The sequence below is a fragment of the Dreissena polymorpha genome, chromosome 7 (assembly GCF_020536995.1).
Source record: "Dreissena polymorpha isolate Duluth1 chromosome 7, UMN_Dpol_1.0, whole genome shotgun sequence".
NCBI lineage: Eukaryota > Metazoa > Mollusca > Bivalvia > Myida > Dreissenidae > Dreissena > Dreissena polymorpha.
Genome location: NC_068361.1, coordinates 47,573,494 through 47,590,857, shown reverse-complemented (window position 1 = coordinate 47,590,857; position 17,364 = coordinate 47,573,494). Strand labels below are relative to the sequence as shown.

General features: G+C 38.5%; 1 protein-coding gene and 1 long non-coding RNA gene across 11 annotated transcripts in view; both read right to left on the bottom strand.

The window, feature by feature from the left end:
* The window catches only part of LOC127838009 (ribonuclease 3-like), a 521,860-nt gene that overhangs the window by 11,669 nt on the left and 492,827 nt on the right, over positions 1-17,364 (bottom strand). For 9 of the 10 annotated variants that reach the window (XM_052365503.1, XM_052365495.1, XM_052365500.1 and 6 more), the window contains 8 exons: positions 17,044-17,151; positions 15,433-15,571; positions 14,293-14,413; positions 12,955-13,054; positions 6,351-6,453; positions 3,894-4,066; positions 3,025-3,128; positions 436-541 (listed from right to left, as the gene is read on the bottom strand). In XM_052365503.1, coding sequence (XP_052221463.1) covers positions 436-541; positions 3,025-3,128; positions 3,894-4,066; positions 6,351-6,453; positions 12,955-13,054; positions 14,293-14,413; positions 15,433-15,571; positions 17,044-17,151 — 954 coding nt within the window. The remainder of the gene's footprint in view (positions 1-435; positions 542-3,024; positions 3,129-3,893; positions 4,067-6,350; positions 6,454-12,954; positions 13,055-14,292; positions 14,414-15,432; positions 15,572-17,043; positions 17,152-17,364) is intronic. The other variant, XM_052365499.1, reaches the window with a different exon arrangement.
* On the bottom strand, positions 7,559-8,052 carry LOC127838025 (uncharacterized). Its single transcript, XR_008029612.1, has 2 exons — positions 7,845-8,052; positions 7,559-7,699 (listed from the first exon to the last, which is right to left on the bottom strand). It is a non-coding gene; the product is annotated as an uncharacterized LOC127838025 (long non-coding RNA).

Sequence of the window (17,364 nt, the reverse complement as noted above, 5' to 3'; positions counted from 1 at the left end):
TTTCAAAGAATACTATCAGAATAGCAAACAGTTTGGATCCTGATGAGACGCCATGTTCTGTGACGTCTCATCTGGATCCAAACTGTTTGCAAAGGCCTTCAAAATTCCGTTCCCGCACTGAATGGGTTAAAGTATTTTACCAAATCATGAAAATCACCCTTTGCTTTATCCGGGAAATATCTGTTTCACTTAATGGGACTTCTTCACAATTTGGCAAAATAATAATTAATAAATAAAAAATTGAAAAATAGACTGCATGCATGATATTCAAACAAGCAAAATAACAGTATTCACAAAGAGAAGCTTTTAAAGCTGTTATTTGGTCATATTTTCTAGGTATATTTGTTCTCAAGTCCAGTCCCAAAATCTCACTTGAATTAGAACATATTTATAGACTTCTGCTTTGAAATATGACGCCATCATGTTCCCACTAACCGATAGATGTCCCTCGTGGTGGTCTGGGAAGTGCCTGTACAGGTAGTCAGTGACAATCAGCTGCATTATCGTGTCCCCTAGGTACTCCATACGCTGGTTATTGCCCCTGAAAACACATTAATTGCATGATAGTGTCCCCTAGGTACACCATAAGCTGGTTATTGCCCCTGAAAACACATGAGTCGCGCTCTGTGAAAAGGGGGTTTAATGCATGCGCATAAAGTGTCGTCCCAGATTAGCCTGTGAAGTCCGCAAAGGCTAATCAGGGACGACTCTTTTCACCTAAATTTGAACTTTACTATGAAAATACTTTCTTGAAATGAAAAATATCATAAAAGCTGAAAGTGTAGTCCCTGATTAGCCAGTGCGGACTGCGCAGGCTAATCTGGGCTGAAACTTAATGCACATGCATTAAAAAAAAAATTCACAGAGCATGGCCCACATAAATAATTAGAAATGATTGTAGAATTGTTGGGTGATTCTTGCTATTAGCTTGATAGTAGATGTCACGTTTCTTAGGGGAAAAAGGTAGATTCAACTCTTTTTGCTCATAAATACCCATGAAAACAAAACAGGACCTTTTTTATTGTTGTAACAGTGTAACAGTGACAAAGACCTTACTAGTCACTAATATAAGCTAGGTCTCTATGCAAGCTTGGTATATCCAAAATGCCCTACGATTGGTCATTTCAAACTAAAGCTATTGACCGAAAACAATTGGTTTGATGCTGCACATCCGCCCTATTCTAATCCAACACCAAGGATTCACACCTCTGTTGCAAGCCTTGTTAATAAAATTCAAAATCTACGTGTTTTTACTGTTTTATAGCCGACTGTATGGGCTAATCTTGGACGAAACTTTACACAATTGCATTGAGCCCTGTTTTCCTATAACATGGCCCATAGGTAGAAGCATTAGAGCCACTTACTGTGTGAGGTTATTGAAGCCGATACTCTTCATAGTGAGGGCCCTGGCCAGCAGACGGATGTGTCTGAACTCGTACTTACAGTGTGAGGTTATTGAAGCCGATACTCTTCATAGTGAGGGCCCTGGCCAGCAGACTGATGTGTCTGAACTCGTACTTACAGTGTGAGGTTATTGAAGCCGATACTCTTCATAGTGAGGGCCCTGGCCAGCAGACGGATGTGTCTGAACTCATACTTACAGTGTGAGGTTATTGAAGCCGATACTCTTCATAGTGAGGGCCCTGGCCAGCAGACGGATGTGTCTGAACTCGTACTTACAGTGTGAGGTTATTGAAGCCGATACTCTTCATAGTGAGGGCCCTGGCCAGCAGACGGATGTGTCTGAACTCGTACTTACTGTGTGAGGTTATTGAAGCCGATACTCTTCATAGTGAGGGCCCTGGCCAGCAGACGGATGTGTCTGAACTCGTACTTACAGTGTGAGGTTATTGAAGCCGATACTCTTCATAGTGAGGGCCCTGGCCAGCAGACGGATGTGTCTGAACTCGTACTTACAGTGTGAGGTTATTGAAGCCGATACTCTTCATAGTGAGGGCCCTGGCCAGCAGACGGATGTGTCTGAACTCGTACTTACAGTGTGAGGTTATTGAAGCCGATACTCTTCATAGTGAGGGCCCTGGCCAGCAGACGGATGTGTCTGAACTCGTACTTACAGTGTGAAGTTATTGAAGCCAATACTCTTCATAGTGAGGGCCCTGGCCAGCAGACGGATGTGTCTGAACTCGTACTTACAGTGTGAGGTTATTGAAGCCGATACTCTTCATAGTGAGGGCCCTGGCCAGCAGACGGATGTGTCTGAACTCGTACTTACAGTGTGAGGTTATTGAAGCCAATACTCTTCAAAGTGAGGGCCCTGGTCAGCAGACGGATGTGTCTGAACTGGTACTTACAGTGTGAGTTTATTGAAGCCGATACTCTTCAAAGTGAGGGCCCTGGCCAGCAGACGGATGTGTCTGAACTCGTACTTACAGTGTGAGGTTATTGAAGCCAATGCTCTTCATAGTGAGGGCCCTTGCCAGCAGACGGATGTGTCTGAACTCGTACTTACAGTGTGAGGTTATTGAAGCCAATGCTTTTCATAGTGAGGGCCCTGGTCAGCAGACGGATGTGGCTGCACCTCGTACTTACAGTGCGAGGTTATTGAAGCCAATGCTCTTCATAGTGAGGGCCCTGGCCAGCAGACGGATGTGTCTGAACTCGTACTTACAGTGTGAGGTTATTGTGGCCAATGCTTTTCATAGTGAGGGCCCTTGCCAGCAGACGGATGTGTCTGAACTCGTACTTACAGTGTGAGGTTATTGAAGCCAATGCTCTTCATAGTGAGGGCCCTTGCCAGCAGACGGATGTGTCTGAACTCGTACTTACAGTGTGAGGTTATTGAAGCCAATGCTCTTCATAGTGAGGGCCCTGGCCAGCAGACGGATGTGTCTGAACTCGTACTTACAGTGTGAGGTTATTGAAGCCAATGCTCTTCATAGTGAGGGCCCTGGCCAGCAGACGGATGTGTCTGAACTCGTACTTACAGTGTGAGGTTATTGAAGCCAATGCTCTTCATAGTGAGGGCCCTTGCCAGCAGACGGATGTGTCTGAACTCGTACTTACAGTGTGAGGTTATTGAAGCCGATACTCTTCATAGTCAAGGCCCTGGCCAGCAGACGGATGTGTCTAAACTCGTACCCCATCTCCTCCTCGAACTGAACAAGGCTCTGAATTGCAAATTAAAGGACAGGGGTCCGATCATCAAAATATTTGGTTAATAATCTGAGTACTTGTTTTACCAAGGAAACAGACTCCATATTTTCTCAGAAAGACTCAAGCATCAGGCAAAAATTAATAAATAATGCTTAAATGATCTAAACTAAACCTTTCCTAAAAACTTCAACTGATCTAAAAGAGCATGATACTGCCTTGACCTTTGACCTAGTGACCTGAAAATCAATAGGGGTCATCTGCTAGTCATGATCAATCTACCTATGAAGTTTCATGATCCTAGGCATAAGCGTTCTTGAATTATCATCCGGAAACCATTTTACTATTTCAGGTCACAGTGACCTTTGACCTAGTGACCTCAAAATCAATAGGGGTCATCTGTGAGTCATGATAAATGTACCTATGAAGTTTCATGATCCTAGGCCTAAGCGTTCTTGAGTTATCGTCTGACAACCACCTGGTGGACGGACCGACATACCGACCGACAGACCGACATGAGCAAAGCAATATACCCCCTCTTCTTCGAAGGGGGGCATAAAAAGGGAGAATAACAATGGCTGGATAATTGCTGAAACAAGTAATTTCTTGACCACTTTGCTCACAGGTTACAAGCCATAGCTTTAATTTAAGCTAATGTAAAAGTCAAGCAGTATACCAATTTTTACAAGCAGGGTTCAGCTTGACAGCGATCTCAAATATTTACAATTTGGAGTCTCAGTGTTACCTGAATGACCAGTGTCTCTCATTTTGTGTGAGCCTACCTGCAGTACAGGACTCTGTTTGATCCAGTGCCTGTCCCCGTCAGGTTCCTCGGCCACGAGGGGGTGGGGCGGGGTGTTGGTCCAGATCTCGTGCAGCTCTGGCTCCCCCTTCCATAGGGTGTCAGAGAACACACGGTCTGGGAGCTCTATACCACCATCCAGGTACAGGGCACCTGCGAAAAAAAAGACACAATAAGCAGAGTTCTGGGAAAACTGGGCTTAATGCATGTGCCAAATTGTCCTCCCAGGGACACCACTTTTTGCCTAAACTGGATTTTCACTAAGAAGAGATTTTATTTAAACGAAAAAGCAATCTAATAACCAAAAGTGTCATCCCTGATTAGCCTGTGTGAACTGCACTGGTGAATCTGGGACCATAATCTATGCACTATTTCTATTTATTTATTTCTATTTTATTATCTATTTAAGCTCTGTTTTTTTTTCCAGAACAAGGCTTCAATGTTTTGAAAAGGTAAAGCTCTCTCTAGTAGAGAAAAAGAACCACAGAGAATCCTCAAAACCATGTTTCCAATGCTATACTCATTAATTTGATTCCCAACCTACATTTACTTGTAAGCTGATACACACATAATTTAAGTTCAATACATCCATCCGATATAATGATATTAAACAGTAATCATTTTTTTTATTTTAGTAACTTTGATCTGGATCTTGAACCCAAATACAATCTTCAGCAAAGTCACCATACAGTAATGAAGTATGCTTCACCAAGAGTGATCAATTAAAACTTAATTCACACACCTTGCCTCTGACTTTGAAATGAAATACATGTTAATCAATACATATAGATGCAATTTGAAAGTGTGCAAAATTGTCATTAAATCTATAGCCTAGTAAGCAAGTATTTTATTATTTTCAATCGGTACCGCTTTTAAAACCGAAAGTAGGATTTCTAGACGTAAATGTCCATCCATTTTGACAAACGCGATTATTTTTAAATTTAAATGCGCAAAAAAAGACGGATTTCTTCCTTGTTACCACCAGATATATTCTTATTGGCATAGATAAAATCAAATCTATAGCATAGTTAGCAAGTAATTTATTATTTTTCAAACGGTACCGCTTTTAAAACCGAAAGTAGGATTTCTAGACGTATACGTCCATTTCGACAAACGCAATTATTTTTAAGTTTTAAAGCGCAAAAAAAGACGGATTTCTACCTTGTAAGCACCAGATATATTCTAATTGGCATAGATAAAATATGTTTCTTATTTATACTTAAATTTGCTATGCCAAATAAGGTGTGTCGCTTTAAGTTTTCAACAAGAAACCATCTGTTTGACACAAATGGCCCACCCGTCCATCCCCAATATAGTAGCCAGTGATGTCAAATTTGAATTGATGATAAGCTGTTAAAAACATATATAAGCTAAATGGTACAGTTTGCTGCTTAAAAGGAATAGGGTAGAAAGACTGAGCAGTTTGCTGACATTTTCAAATAATTTCCTGTATCTATTAAAAAAATAAATATAATAATTAGTTAATTCATTTCACATTTTATCACTATATGGTATTTTCAAAGATATCCAGTACTTACAGCAAAATTATATACTGTACTATTTGATGTCAAACAAAAATAAAAACAATTATGCCAAATATCTTAGTACATTATGTTTTTGCAATATCACATAAGTCTTTGATATCATAAAATTATTACAAATACTGTTTTTTTTGTTTCCATAAATGTTACATGGGCTAAACCATGTGTAACAGTGACAATATCTGATCAGGTAACCAAACACAAGTAATAGTTCTATCAAATTTATGAAGGCTCTGCAACAATTTTTAGGTTTCACAAGTACCTAACAATATTTCTATCAAACCTACTACGTATAAATACAACATTGTTACCTAAAATTATATAAGCCTCGGTTTGGTCAAACAGGGCTTAATGCATTTGCATTAAGTGTTGCCTCAGATAAGCCTGTGCAATCTGCGTTGGCTAATAAGGGACAACACTTTTAGCTTTTATGGAATTTTTTATTTCTAACTGAAAATCTTTTCTAAGCGAAAGGTGTTGCCCCTGATTATCCGGTGCTGACTGCAGAGGATAGGCTGAGACGACACTTTATGCACATGCATTAAGCCCCATTTTCCGAGAGAAATGCTCAATTATATGATTATGCTTTACTCCCTCATATTATGTGATCCAGTTCAATACAAATATTGTATGATGTTATCTATAGACAACCAAAATAGAAAATTATGTCAAGTTTACGCTTAATTGTCATAATAAGGATTACGATAAAGTTATAAAATGTGTGTGCTTTCTGTTAAACTGTAATTCCCTTGGTAAAATTTACAAGTTTTCCATGTAGATTCATAAGATATACTCTATATAATAAATAAAGATGTGTTTTTTTTAAGTCAAATGAATAAAAAAAATCATTCAATCTTTGAATTGGTAAGATAAAAATATCAAATCAGCACATTTACCCATTAAAGCTTCAAAGCAGTTGGCCATGGCATGGTTAAGCGTGCTGGTGTGACAAAGGTCTGTGCCGTGTGCATACAGCATAAAGTCTTGAAGTCTTAGACGCTGAAACAAAGACCACCAACAGTGAATAAAGCATGAAGATCTTGGACACAATAAAAACAACAAGAGCACCGCATAACAGGTGCCACGCTCCTCTGCGAAAGCTTGTCAGAATTTTTTTTTATAGAGGTCACAGTGACCTTGACCTTGTGACCCAACAAGAGATGTGTTTGTCAGAAACACAATGCCCCCTACTGCACCGCTTTGAAATAAAATTTCTATTTATCAATTGGCAGGTGTAGAAATCATCTCCCTTTAAAGCTTTTTACTTCCCTTGAATTTTGTCCAATCCAATCAGGGGAGGGGGGGGGGGGGGTGGGAGGGAGGGTCTCACAGTCAATTATGACCATGTCAGACATCACTGATAACCAATGCCTGTGGTTTAAAGGAGATCATAGCCAGAGTTGATCATGTATATATGTCCATAAGTCCACAGGTATGTAATGAACATGAAAGAAATGATAATTATATCATTAAAAAAAAACCTTGACAAATCAATCATTTGAGTTATAAATAATCAAAGTAACTAGTGACCTGAAAATCAATAGGGGTCATCTGCAAGTCACGATCAATGTACCTATGAAGTGTCATGATCCTAGGCAAAAGCGTTCTTGAGTTATCATCCAAAAATCATTTTACTATTTCGGGTCACCGTGATCTTGACCTTTGACCTTGTGACCTCAAAATCAAGAGGGGTCATCTGCGAGTCATGATCAATCTACCTATGAAGTTTCATGATCCTAGGCATATGCGTTCTTGAGTTATCATCTGAAAATCATTTTACTATTTCGGGTCACCTTACCTTGACCTTTGACCTAGTGACCTGAAAATCAATAGGGGTAATCTGCGAGTCATAATCAATCTACCTATAAAGTTTCATGATCCTAGGCATATGCGTTCTTGAGTTATCATCCAAAAATCATTTTACTATTTCGGGTCACCGTGACCTTGACCTTTGACCTTGTGACCTCAAAATCAATAGGGGTCATCTGCGAGTCATGATCAATCTACCTATGAAGTTTCATGATCCTAGGCATATGCGTTCTTGAGTTATCATCCGAAAATCATTTTACTATTTCGGGTCACCTTACCTTGACCTTTGACCTAGTGACCTGAAAATCAATAGGGGTCATCTGCGAGTCATGATCAATCTACCTATAAAGTTTCATGATCCTAGGCATATGCGTTCTTGAATTATCATCCGAAAATCATTTTACTATTTCGGGTCACTGTGACCTTGACCTTTGACCTAGGGACCTCAAAATCAATAGGGGTCATATGCGAGTCATGATCAATCTACCCATGAAGTTTCATGATCCTAGGCGTATGCGTTCTTGAGTTATCATCAGGAAACCATTTTACTATTTCGGGTCACCGTGACCTTGACCTTTGACCTAGTGACCTCAAATCAATAGGGGTCATCTGCGAGTCATGATCAATCTACCCATGAAGTTTCATGATCCTAGGCGTATGCGTTCTTGAGTTATCATCCGGAAACCATTTTACTATTTTGGGTCACCGTGACCTTGACCTTTGACCTAGTAACCTCAAAATCATTAGGGGTCATCTGCAAGTCATGATCAATGTACCTATGAAGTTTCATGATCCTAGGCCCAAGCGTTCTTGACTTATTGTCTGACAACCACCTGGTGAACGGATCGACCGACCGACCGACATGAGCAAAGCAATATACCCCCTCTTCTTCGAAGGGGGGCATAATAAATCTGTACAGTAACTGTGAAAAGAGTTTCAATTCTTGGTAAGGAAATATATAATTTGACATTTATAATTAAATAAATTACTTCCCTTGAAAATAATTGTCTCTAACAAATCTCTATTTTTAGTAGCAAATAATTAAAAGCCACTACCGTGACTGTAGATTCACCACTCAAAATGGGCAGCTCCATGAGATACACATGCATGCCAAGTATATCAAGTTGCTATGTTCAATATTAAATAAGTATCTCCCTTTAAAGCTTATTACTTCCCTTGGATTTGTATTTTTTACCGTAGACCGTAAAGGATGACCTTGACATTGACCTTTTACCATGATGTGTTTGTCAGAAACAAAATGCCACCTACTGCACCGCTTTGATTTATTAAACAAAAATATATAAGTTGGCAGGTCAGATAACTATGTCCATTTAAAGCTTATTACTTCCCTTGGATTTGTTTTTTTTCGACCCTAGACCTTGAAGGATGATGTTCACCTTGAAATTTTACCACTCAAAATGTGAAGCTCCATGAGATACACATGCATGCCAAATATCAAGTTGCTATCTTCAATATTTCAAAAAGTTATGGCCAATGTTAAGGTTTAAGCACGACGCCTACAGTGGACGGCGGACGACAAGCTGGCTATGACAATAGCTCGGGTGTTCTCCGAAAACAGCCGAGCTAATAAACAAGAGGGCCTGAAAGGCCCAAAGTCGCTCACCTGAGATTACAAGATATTATTGGGACAAATCTCCTGACCAAGTTTCATGAAGATCGGAAAATAAATGTGGCCTCTAGAGTGTTAACAAGGTTTTACTATAGCCATATAAGGAAAAATGCCCCGCCCCCTGGAGGCCATGTTTTTCAACCAACCAGCATCATTTTCGAACTCATCCAAGATATTTCTTGGTCACAAAAGCTCACCTGAGCTAAAAACGCCCCGCCCCCATGGTGGCCATGTTTTTCAACCAACCGGCATCAATTTTTAACTCGTCCAAGATATTATTGGGATGAATCTTCTGACCGAGTTTCATGAAGATCGGACTATAAATGTGGCCTCTAGAGTGTTAACAAGGTTTTACTAAAGCCATATTTAGCAATATAAGGAAAAATGCTCCGCCCCATGGCAGCCATGTTTTTCAAGCAAACCTAACCATTTTCGAATTCATCCAAGATATCAATAAGACAAATCTTCTGACCATATTTCATGAAGATTGGAAAATAATTGTGGCCTTTAGAGTGTTAACAAGGTTTTACAAAAGCCATATATAGCCTTATAAGGAAAAATGCCCCGCCCCCTGGTGGCCATGTTTTTAAAGCAACCAAAACCATTGTCAAACTCATCCAAGATATCATTGGGAAAAATCTTCTGACCAAGTTTAATGAAGATCGGAAAATAAATGTGGTCTCTAGAGTGTTAACAAGGTTTAATAAAGCCATATAAGAAAAAATGCCCCGCCCCCTGGCGGCCATGTTTTTCAACAAAAGGGCATCATTTTTAAACTCGTCCAAGATATTATTGGGATGAATCTTCTGACCATGTTTAATGAAGATTGGACAATAAATGTGGCCTCTAGAGTGTTAACAAGATTTTACTATAGCCAAATATAGCCATATAAGGAAAAATGCCCCGCCCCTTGGCAGCCATGTTTATCAAGCAAAGGTTTCCATTTTCATACTCATCCAAGATATTATTTGGACAAATCTTCTTAGCAAGTTTCATGAAGATCCGAAAATAAATGTGGCCTCTACAGTGTTAACAAGGTTTTACTATAGCCATATAACAAAAACTGACCCACCCCTGGGGGCCATGTTTTTTAACCATCCGAATCATTTGTGAACTCGTCCAAGATATTACTTGGATGAATCTTCTGACCAAGTTTCATGAAGATCGGACAATAAATGTGGCCTCTAGAGATATAACAAGATTTTACTATAGCCATATATAGCCATAAGGAAAATGCCCCGCCCCTTGGTATCCATGTTTTTTAAGCAAACGTTACCATTTTCGAACTCACCCAAGATATCATTGAAACCAATCTTCTGACCAAATTTCATGAAGATTGGACAATTAATGGGGCCTCTAGAGTTTTAACAAGGCTTTACTAGAGCCATATAAGGAAAAATTGCCCCGAACCCTGACGGCCATGTTTTTCAACCAACCGGCATCACTTTGGAACTCGTCCAAGATTTCATTGGGATGAATCTTCTGACCAAGTTTCATGAAGATCGGACAATAAATGTGGCCTCTAGAGAGTTAACAAGATTTTACTATAGCCATATAAGGAAAAAACGCCCCGCCCCTTTTAAACGTGTTGAAAAGCGATTGGCCAGGAAACAGGAACAGAAGAAAAAAGCGGACGAGAAAATGGATAGAGGGAAACTTGCTAACAAGAAGTTTACGTGTGGAGTCCGTTGTATGATAGGGAGGGTGTTGGATGAGAGCAAGGGCATTGTGTGGTTCGGGTGTGATGAGAAAGTGTGTGGCAAATGGTACCATTTTGAATGTTTGCATCGTAGCGAGCAAGAATACTTGCGAGAGAGTATGGAAGAGGGAGAAAGCTGGTATTGTAAGGCATGTAAGCCATGGCTGTATTGTGAAGAGTTAATGGCTGTGTCCCTTGTGTTTCTCATGCACGAGATTCATGTAAGCTGCTTTTGACGTTTGTGATGTATTGATTATTATAAAACCTTATGTATTGAATGAAACACGTTTTTGGTATTAAATAATCATCATATTATAAATAATACCAATGCAATGATTATGTATAGCCTTGTTTCTCTACCAATATGAAATTATCTCACGTTTATTTATTAATGCGATGACCGTACAACATTTTTAAAGAGACATCAAAAACGGATATTCTTGTATGCACTGATATTGGATTCCAATTGTAACTCTATTAATACACACTGAAGAATACATTTTGCACCATTAAATTAATACATTATCGTGTTTCTATCGTTTCAGTTTAAAAAAATATCATTTTAAACATAATTTGTTGCGATTTACTCAAATCGTATAAATGTCCGGTAAATACTCCTGTATAGTGTAAAATTACCTCCCTTTGATGACCCCATATGCGGGCCTCATACATACGCATGCGCACATCAAAATCCGACTTTGTTTACATGCACTTGTACATGACGAACCCAAGATATATCGGTAAACTTTCATGCCGTATTTTCTTTTCTTTTTTTGGGGGGGGGGGGGGGGGGGGGGGAGAGGAGGGTATAATGTGGGGTGGGGTAATTTATTAGATGATGTTAAAAAAATTGGGGGGTGTTGGGGGGGGGTAGGGGGGGTGAGAGGGGGGTATAATGTGGGGGGGGGGGGTAATTTATAAGATAATGTTTAAACAATTTTTTTTTGGGGGGGGGGGGGGAGGTTGGGGGGGGGGGGAAGGGATTCTGGGTAGGGGCGTGGGGTATTGTTTGGGTGGAATCCATTGTGGTATTCAGGTATTTGTTGTTTTGTCAAAGTAATAATAAAATGTGATAATAAATAAAGAAGTTATGACAATTTAAGCAAAATGTTCAATTATCTAAGTGTAACAGGGGCCATAATGATGTCAAAATGCTTGATACAGTGGTCTGCTCTTGTTTATAGGTTGGGGTCATGTTGGTTAACAAGTATGCAAAATATAAAAGCAATATGTCAAAGGATATAGGAAATACAATGTATTTTAGGTAGTACGCAAACTTTAACATACATTTATCAATAATATGCATATTCTAAGTATAACAGAGGCAATAATTAAGACAAAATGCTTGATAGAGTTGTCTGCTCTTGTTTATAGGTTGGGGTGATGTTGGTTAACAAGTATGCAAAGTATGAAAGCAATATGTCAAGGACAATGAAAATAAATGGGGTAGTACGAAACATTAACATTTGCTGCATATTCTTAGTGGAAAAGGGGCCATAATTATAACAAAATGCTTGATAGAGTTGTCTGCTCTTGTTTATAGGTTGGGGTCATGTTGGTTAACAAGTATGCAAAATATGAAAGCAATATGTCAAGGGACAATGAAAATAATTGGGGTAGTACGAAAACTTTAACATTTGCACGCTAACGCAGACGCAGAGGCCGGGGTGAGAAGGATAGCTCCACTATATATATTTCATATATAATAGTCGAGCTAAAAATGAAATCTTTGAGTCTCAGGAAATGAAACACAAAAAATCTGTTTTGCAGTCTCAAATGCTACATTTTATTAAAATAAATATTTTTTTTTTTTATTATCTAGAAACACAATAATGAGTCTCGTTCTGCAAAAACTGGGCTCAATGCATGTTCATAAAGTCTTGAGACTTTAAGACTTGTATTGCCAGGTATTCTGCCATTATATATTGCAATAAATCAATCAAAAGTCTTGGCCCATATTAGCCTGTGTAGTCCACATAAACTAATAAGGGACAAATTGTTCTGCTTTTATTGAATTTTAACTTTAAAGAAGGTATTTTATAAAAGAAAATCCAGCGTAGGCAACAAGTGTCATCCCTGATTAACCTATGCAGACTTTCACACATGCATTAAGCCCAGTTTTCCCAGTATGGGGCTCAAATATTTAAACCCTTTAAAACTATGATATCCACAAGAGATAATTGGAAAATATTTTAAGTTAATTAACATATGACTGACAGGTGTGGAAGTGTCACTACCACACAAATAAAATACAAAGCAAGCTATAGTGGTACTTACATCTTCCTGTATTGTTAGGTTACCATTCTCTATATGAGAAGCCACACCATTATGAGTGCCTGTACACTTATTAACAAGCACTTACATCTGCTAGAATGGCCAGGTGGGCGTTCTGCACAAGACATCCTCTGTAGATTGTCAGGGGTCCCTCTGACGCATCTTGCAGCATCCGATATAGGTGGGTACTGGAACAGTATCAAAGTTACAGGTGGGTACTGGAACAATATCATGTGTTACAGGTGGGTACTGGAACAGTATAACATGTTAAAGGTGGGTACTAGAACAGAATAACATTTTACAGGTGGGTACTGGAACCAGGGGACAAAATTATTTATAAATTGCACTCGTCCTGCAGGACAAGTGCATTAAAAATTTTACTCGTCCTGCAAACACATGCACTTGTCCTTCAAATATGTGTGGAAGAAAGATTGCAAAGGACTGATATGACTAACAATGTTTCCTATATCACTGCTAAAATGCTGCTTACTTAGTTATTCATGCCAGCTGATCACAGAAGAAATGTTAACTTACTTTATTTATGAGGAACACAAAATAAATAAATGAAGACAAATTTGTTTTTTCCTTTTTCTAATGCTTGCTTGCTTTCCATTTTGGATGGTTGAACATCGCTCGTGCCCCCTTTAAAGAACGCTTGTATGTCAGACATTTTTCAGATGAAATTCAGTCTGGTTTAAAACCGTACTTCGCAGTAAAATAATTCTTTAAAAAAATCAATACTTACAGTGAATGAAGTCAGATGGTTCCCTGTCAACATGGACGCGCAAAGTTTACACCAAAAAGCCAATATTTACTCGGGACACAGTCTCGAATAACAACGCGCACCTGCTGTATGAAATTTTCAATTACGATTTCTGGTTCATTATCGTTCTACTTTCGGAATAGATATGCTTTAAGAAATGATTTTATATAATGAAAAAGAGTCTTACTGGTCAGAAAATATATATTTTAACATCAGTTTTTTTTCACTCGTCCTGTAGGACGAGAGCTTAAGGGAAATTCACTCGTCCTTTCAGGATTTCACTCGTCAATACGAGCGGACGAGTGGAATTTTTGTCCCCTGTGGAACAATATAACATTTTACAGGTGGGTACTGGAACAATATTGCATGTTACAGGTGGGTACTGGTACAATATCTCATGCTACAGGTGGGTACTGGAACAGTATAACATGTTGCAGGTGGGGTTTTGGAACAGTATCAAAAGTTGCCAGTGAGTACTGGAACAGTATCAAATGTAACAGGTGGGTACTGGAAAAGTATCACACATCAATGTTTATGTGGTCTGTCTACGCTTAAGCTTCATCACACTTATCTTTTAAGTGAAGTGAAAAAAACAGCAACATTAAACATCAAGGAAACCAAACATTAAATCTGAATATATAAGTCTGAAACAACGATGTGTACCTAGAAATGAATTCCACGACTGCATCGCCCAAGTACTCGAGGCGTTCGTTGTGTGGGATGTCTGACTTGACCTCCTCCTTCTTACCAAACCTGGACATAATCCTCATCAGCATGTTCAGTCCTAGAGAGGATAGAGCATAATTAGCACATGGGAAAGGATAAACATGATCCTCATCAGCATGTTCAGTCCTGCAGACAATAGAGCATAATTAGCACATGGGAAAGGATAAACATGATCCTCATCAGCATGTTCAGTCCTGCAGACAATAGAGCATAATTAGCACATGGGAAAGGATAAACATGATCCTCATCAGCATGTTCAGTCCTGCAGACAATAGAGCATAATTAGCACATGGGAAAGGATAAACTTGCAACTGGCAATCGATTATCTGGGTTGAAAACAAATATTTATGCCATCATCTTTGTTCTTCCAACTAACATTTATGCTCCTTCCTTTGTTCCTTTAATACATATTGTAACAAGGATACTGTAAAACAATTTGTAATTGTCTGCATAAAATTTTGTTGTTTTAAACAAAATGACATTTTAGTGGAAAATTAAATTTGTGGATTTCTAATTTGGAATACAATTTGTATTGATCATGTGATACATATTATATTAATGCTGTCTGCATAAATAAAAGGTTTCTCCCTCAGATTAAAATATAGAAATAAAAGGTAATATTAAGTTTTAACAAAGCTACATCTTAAGACGTCATAAAAGAACTTTTTAAAAAATTGCAAAATGTCAGTGCATAATTAAAACAAGAGATGTGTTTGTTAGTAACACAATGCCTCCTACTGCAACGCTTTGAAGCCATATATTTGACCTTTGACCTTGAAGGATGACCTTGATCTTGACCCTTAACCACTCAAAATGTGCAGCTCCATAAAATACACATGCATGCCAAATATCAAGTTGCTATCTTCAATATTGCAAAAGTTAAGGGCAATGTTTAAGTTTTCGGACAGACAGACAGACTGACAGACGGACAGTGCAACTGCTATATGCCTGCCTACCGGGGGCATAAAACAATTAATGTTATGATTTTTTTAAAATACTGCAGACGAAATTGAATTAATCGACTGGTCCTTGCTAGTGTCCTTAAGCACACAAGGAACAAGGTCTCTCTAGTCTCACCTCTCTTTCTCGTGTGCTGAAAGTGCACGGTGGAGTCACCAAACTCAATCTGTCGAGCACCGCAGTTGGACAGCGCATTGCGGCCATGGTCAATGTTGTTCCCATAGTTGATCTTGTAAGAACTGTGTGTCATTGCCAACTGAAGCCATAAAGCAGAACCATTCTTTAAGTTAGTTTTTCTTTAATGCACATATTTCATTATAGCTGTAAATAATGGTGTCATTAAAACATATTCATACAGAGAAATCGGAGACACATCTACTACTTATAAACCCTTTCCCACTTAGATACTTATTTTGATGCATTTGTAGTCCCATAGAAAGTTAAATTAAATTTAATATCTTTCTTCCTAAATTCAAGTTTTAAAGGCTTCATTTCCAAGCCTTACTGATGAGCAACAAACAGCATAAAACCTGAACAGACTGTGAGTTACTCGCAGGCTGTTCTGGTTTTATGCTGGTTGCAAAAGCCATGTTCACTGCTTCTTATGAAGGAAAGGGTTTACAAGTGCTTTCCCTGTAGGTGCCCCATTCCCCTTAAGTATAGTTTTCCCCCAAAATTGTGTTGTAAACCGTTACAGTTGGGAAAAACAGACAAATTTTATTTATTTATTAAAAAACAGAAACCTCAGTGTCCACTATAAATACATGGATTTTATTACAATCAATCATATATTTCAGTTATAGGAAGGAAGGATACTTTGCACATAAAATTAAGCGAATAGCAACAACCCAATCAATATCAACAAGAGAGTAATGGTTTCTTCATTTTGCATGCACTTTCATTCACTGCTTCTATCATTAAAGAATTTTATTTGAGTCTGTTAAATACTTTAAGTTATAACTTGCACAATAAAATAATACTATGTAATTGGGCTCTGCACAAGAAAAATACGAAGGGCAATAACTCTACAAACACTGAAAAGAGAATAATAGTTATTGCACTATGCACTTACCTACACATTTCTTTGTAGATTTATACAGTTTTATCTGAATATTTTCAATTGTAATGCATGAAGCGTAGAATGCTCAAGACAATCAACAATCAGCAATTACTCTTTTTCTAAGAAAGAAAGACTAATGGTGCTCATTCTCCGAAATTCCTCTCTTTGCCATTAACCCTTTACCACTTAGATATGTATTTTGACGTCCCTATGAAAGTTAAATTTAATTCAAGACCTTTCTTACTAGATTCAAGTTTTAAAGGTTTCATTTCCAACCCCATGATACTGGTGAGCAGCAAACAGCACAAAAGCTGAACAGACTGCGAGTTACTCGCAGGCTGTTCTGGTTTTATGCTGTTTGCACATAGTCATTTTCACTTTGCTTCTGAGTGGGATAGGGTTAATCAATGTATCATGTTCCATATGAATCCATTTCATACTACTTTTCAAGTTATGCTTTGCACACTAAATTTTTAGTCGGAAGTTTTGTTCTGCACACATGCAAAATAAGCCACAGTCAATAACATCAAATATAAACGAAGGGCAGTAACTGCAGACGGACGAGATAATTATGGTCCTTGGTTTCACTGCCTCAATTCCTGCTGAAATTCACTGTGGGTTATTACCTGTAGAAGTGAGATATCCTTGAACTAGTATCCTGACATTACCTGTAGAAGTGAGATGTCCTTGAACTGGTATCCAATGTTTGCTTGTAGGACCTTCAGGCAGTTGTGGAAGCGGATGTGGTTGAACAGCACAGGCAGCAACAAGGCATGCTGTGTGGAGAATATAAACATGGAAATGTGGAAAATAACAAACAATGGACCATCTAGAGGAAAACAAATGTGGACGATCTAGAGAATAACAAACATGGAAATGTTAAAAATAACAAGCACAGACCATCTGGAGAATAAAAAACATGGAAGTGTGTAAAAAGCAAACAAGGACCATCTCGAGAATAACAAACATAGGCCATAATAACAATCTGT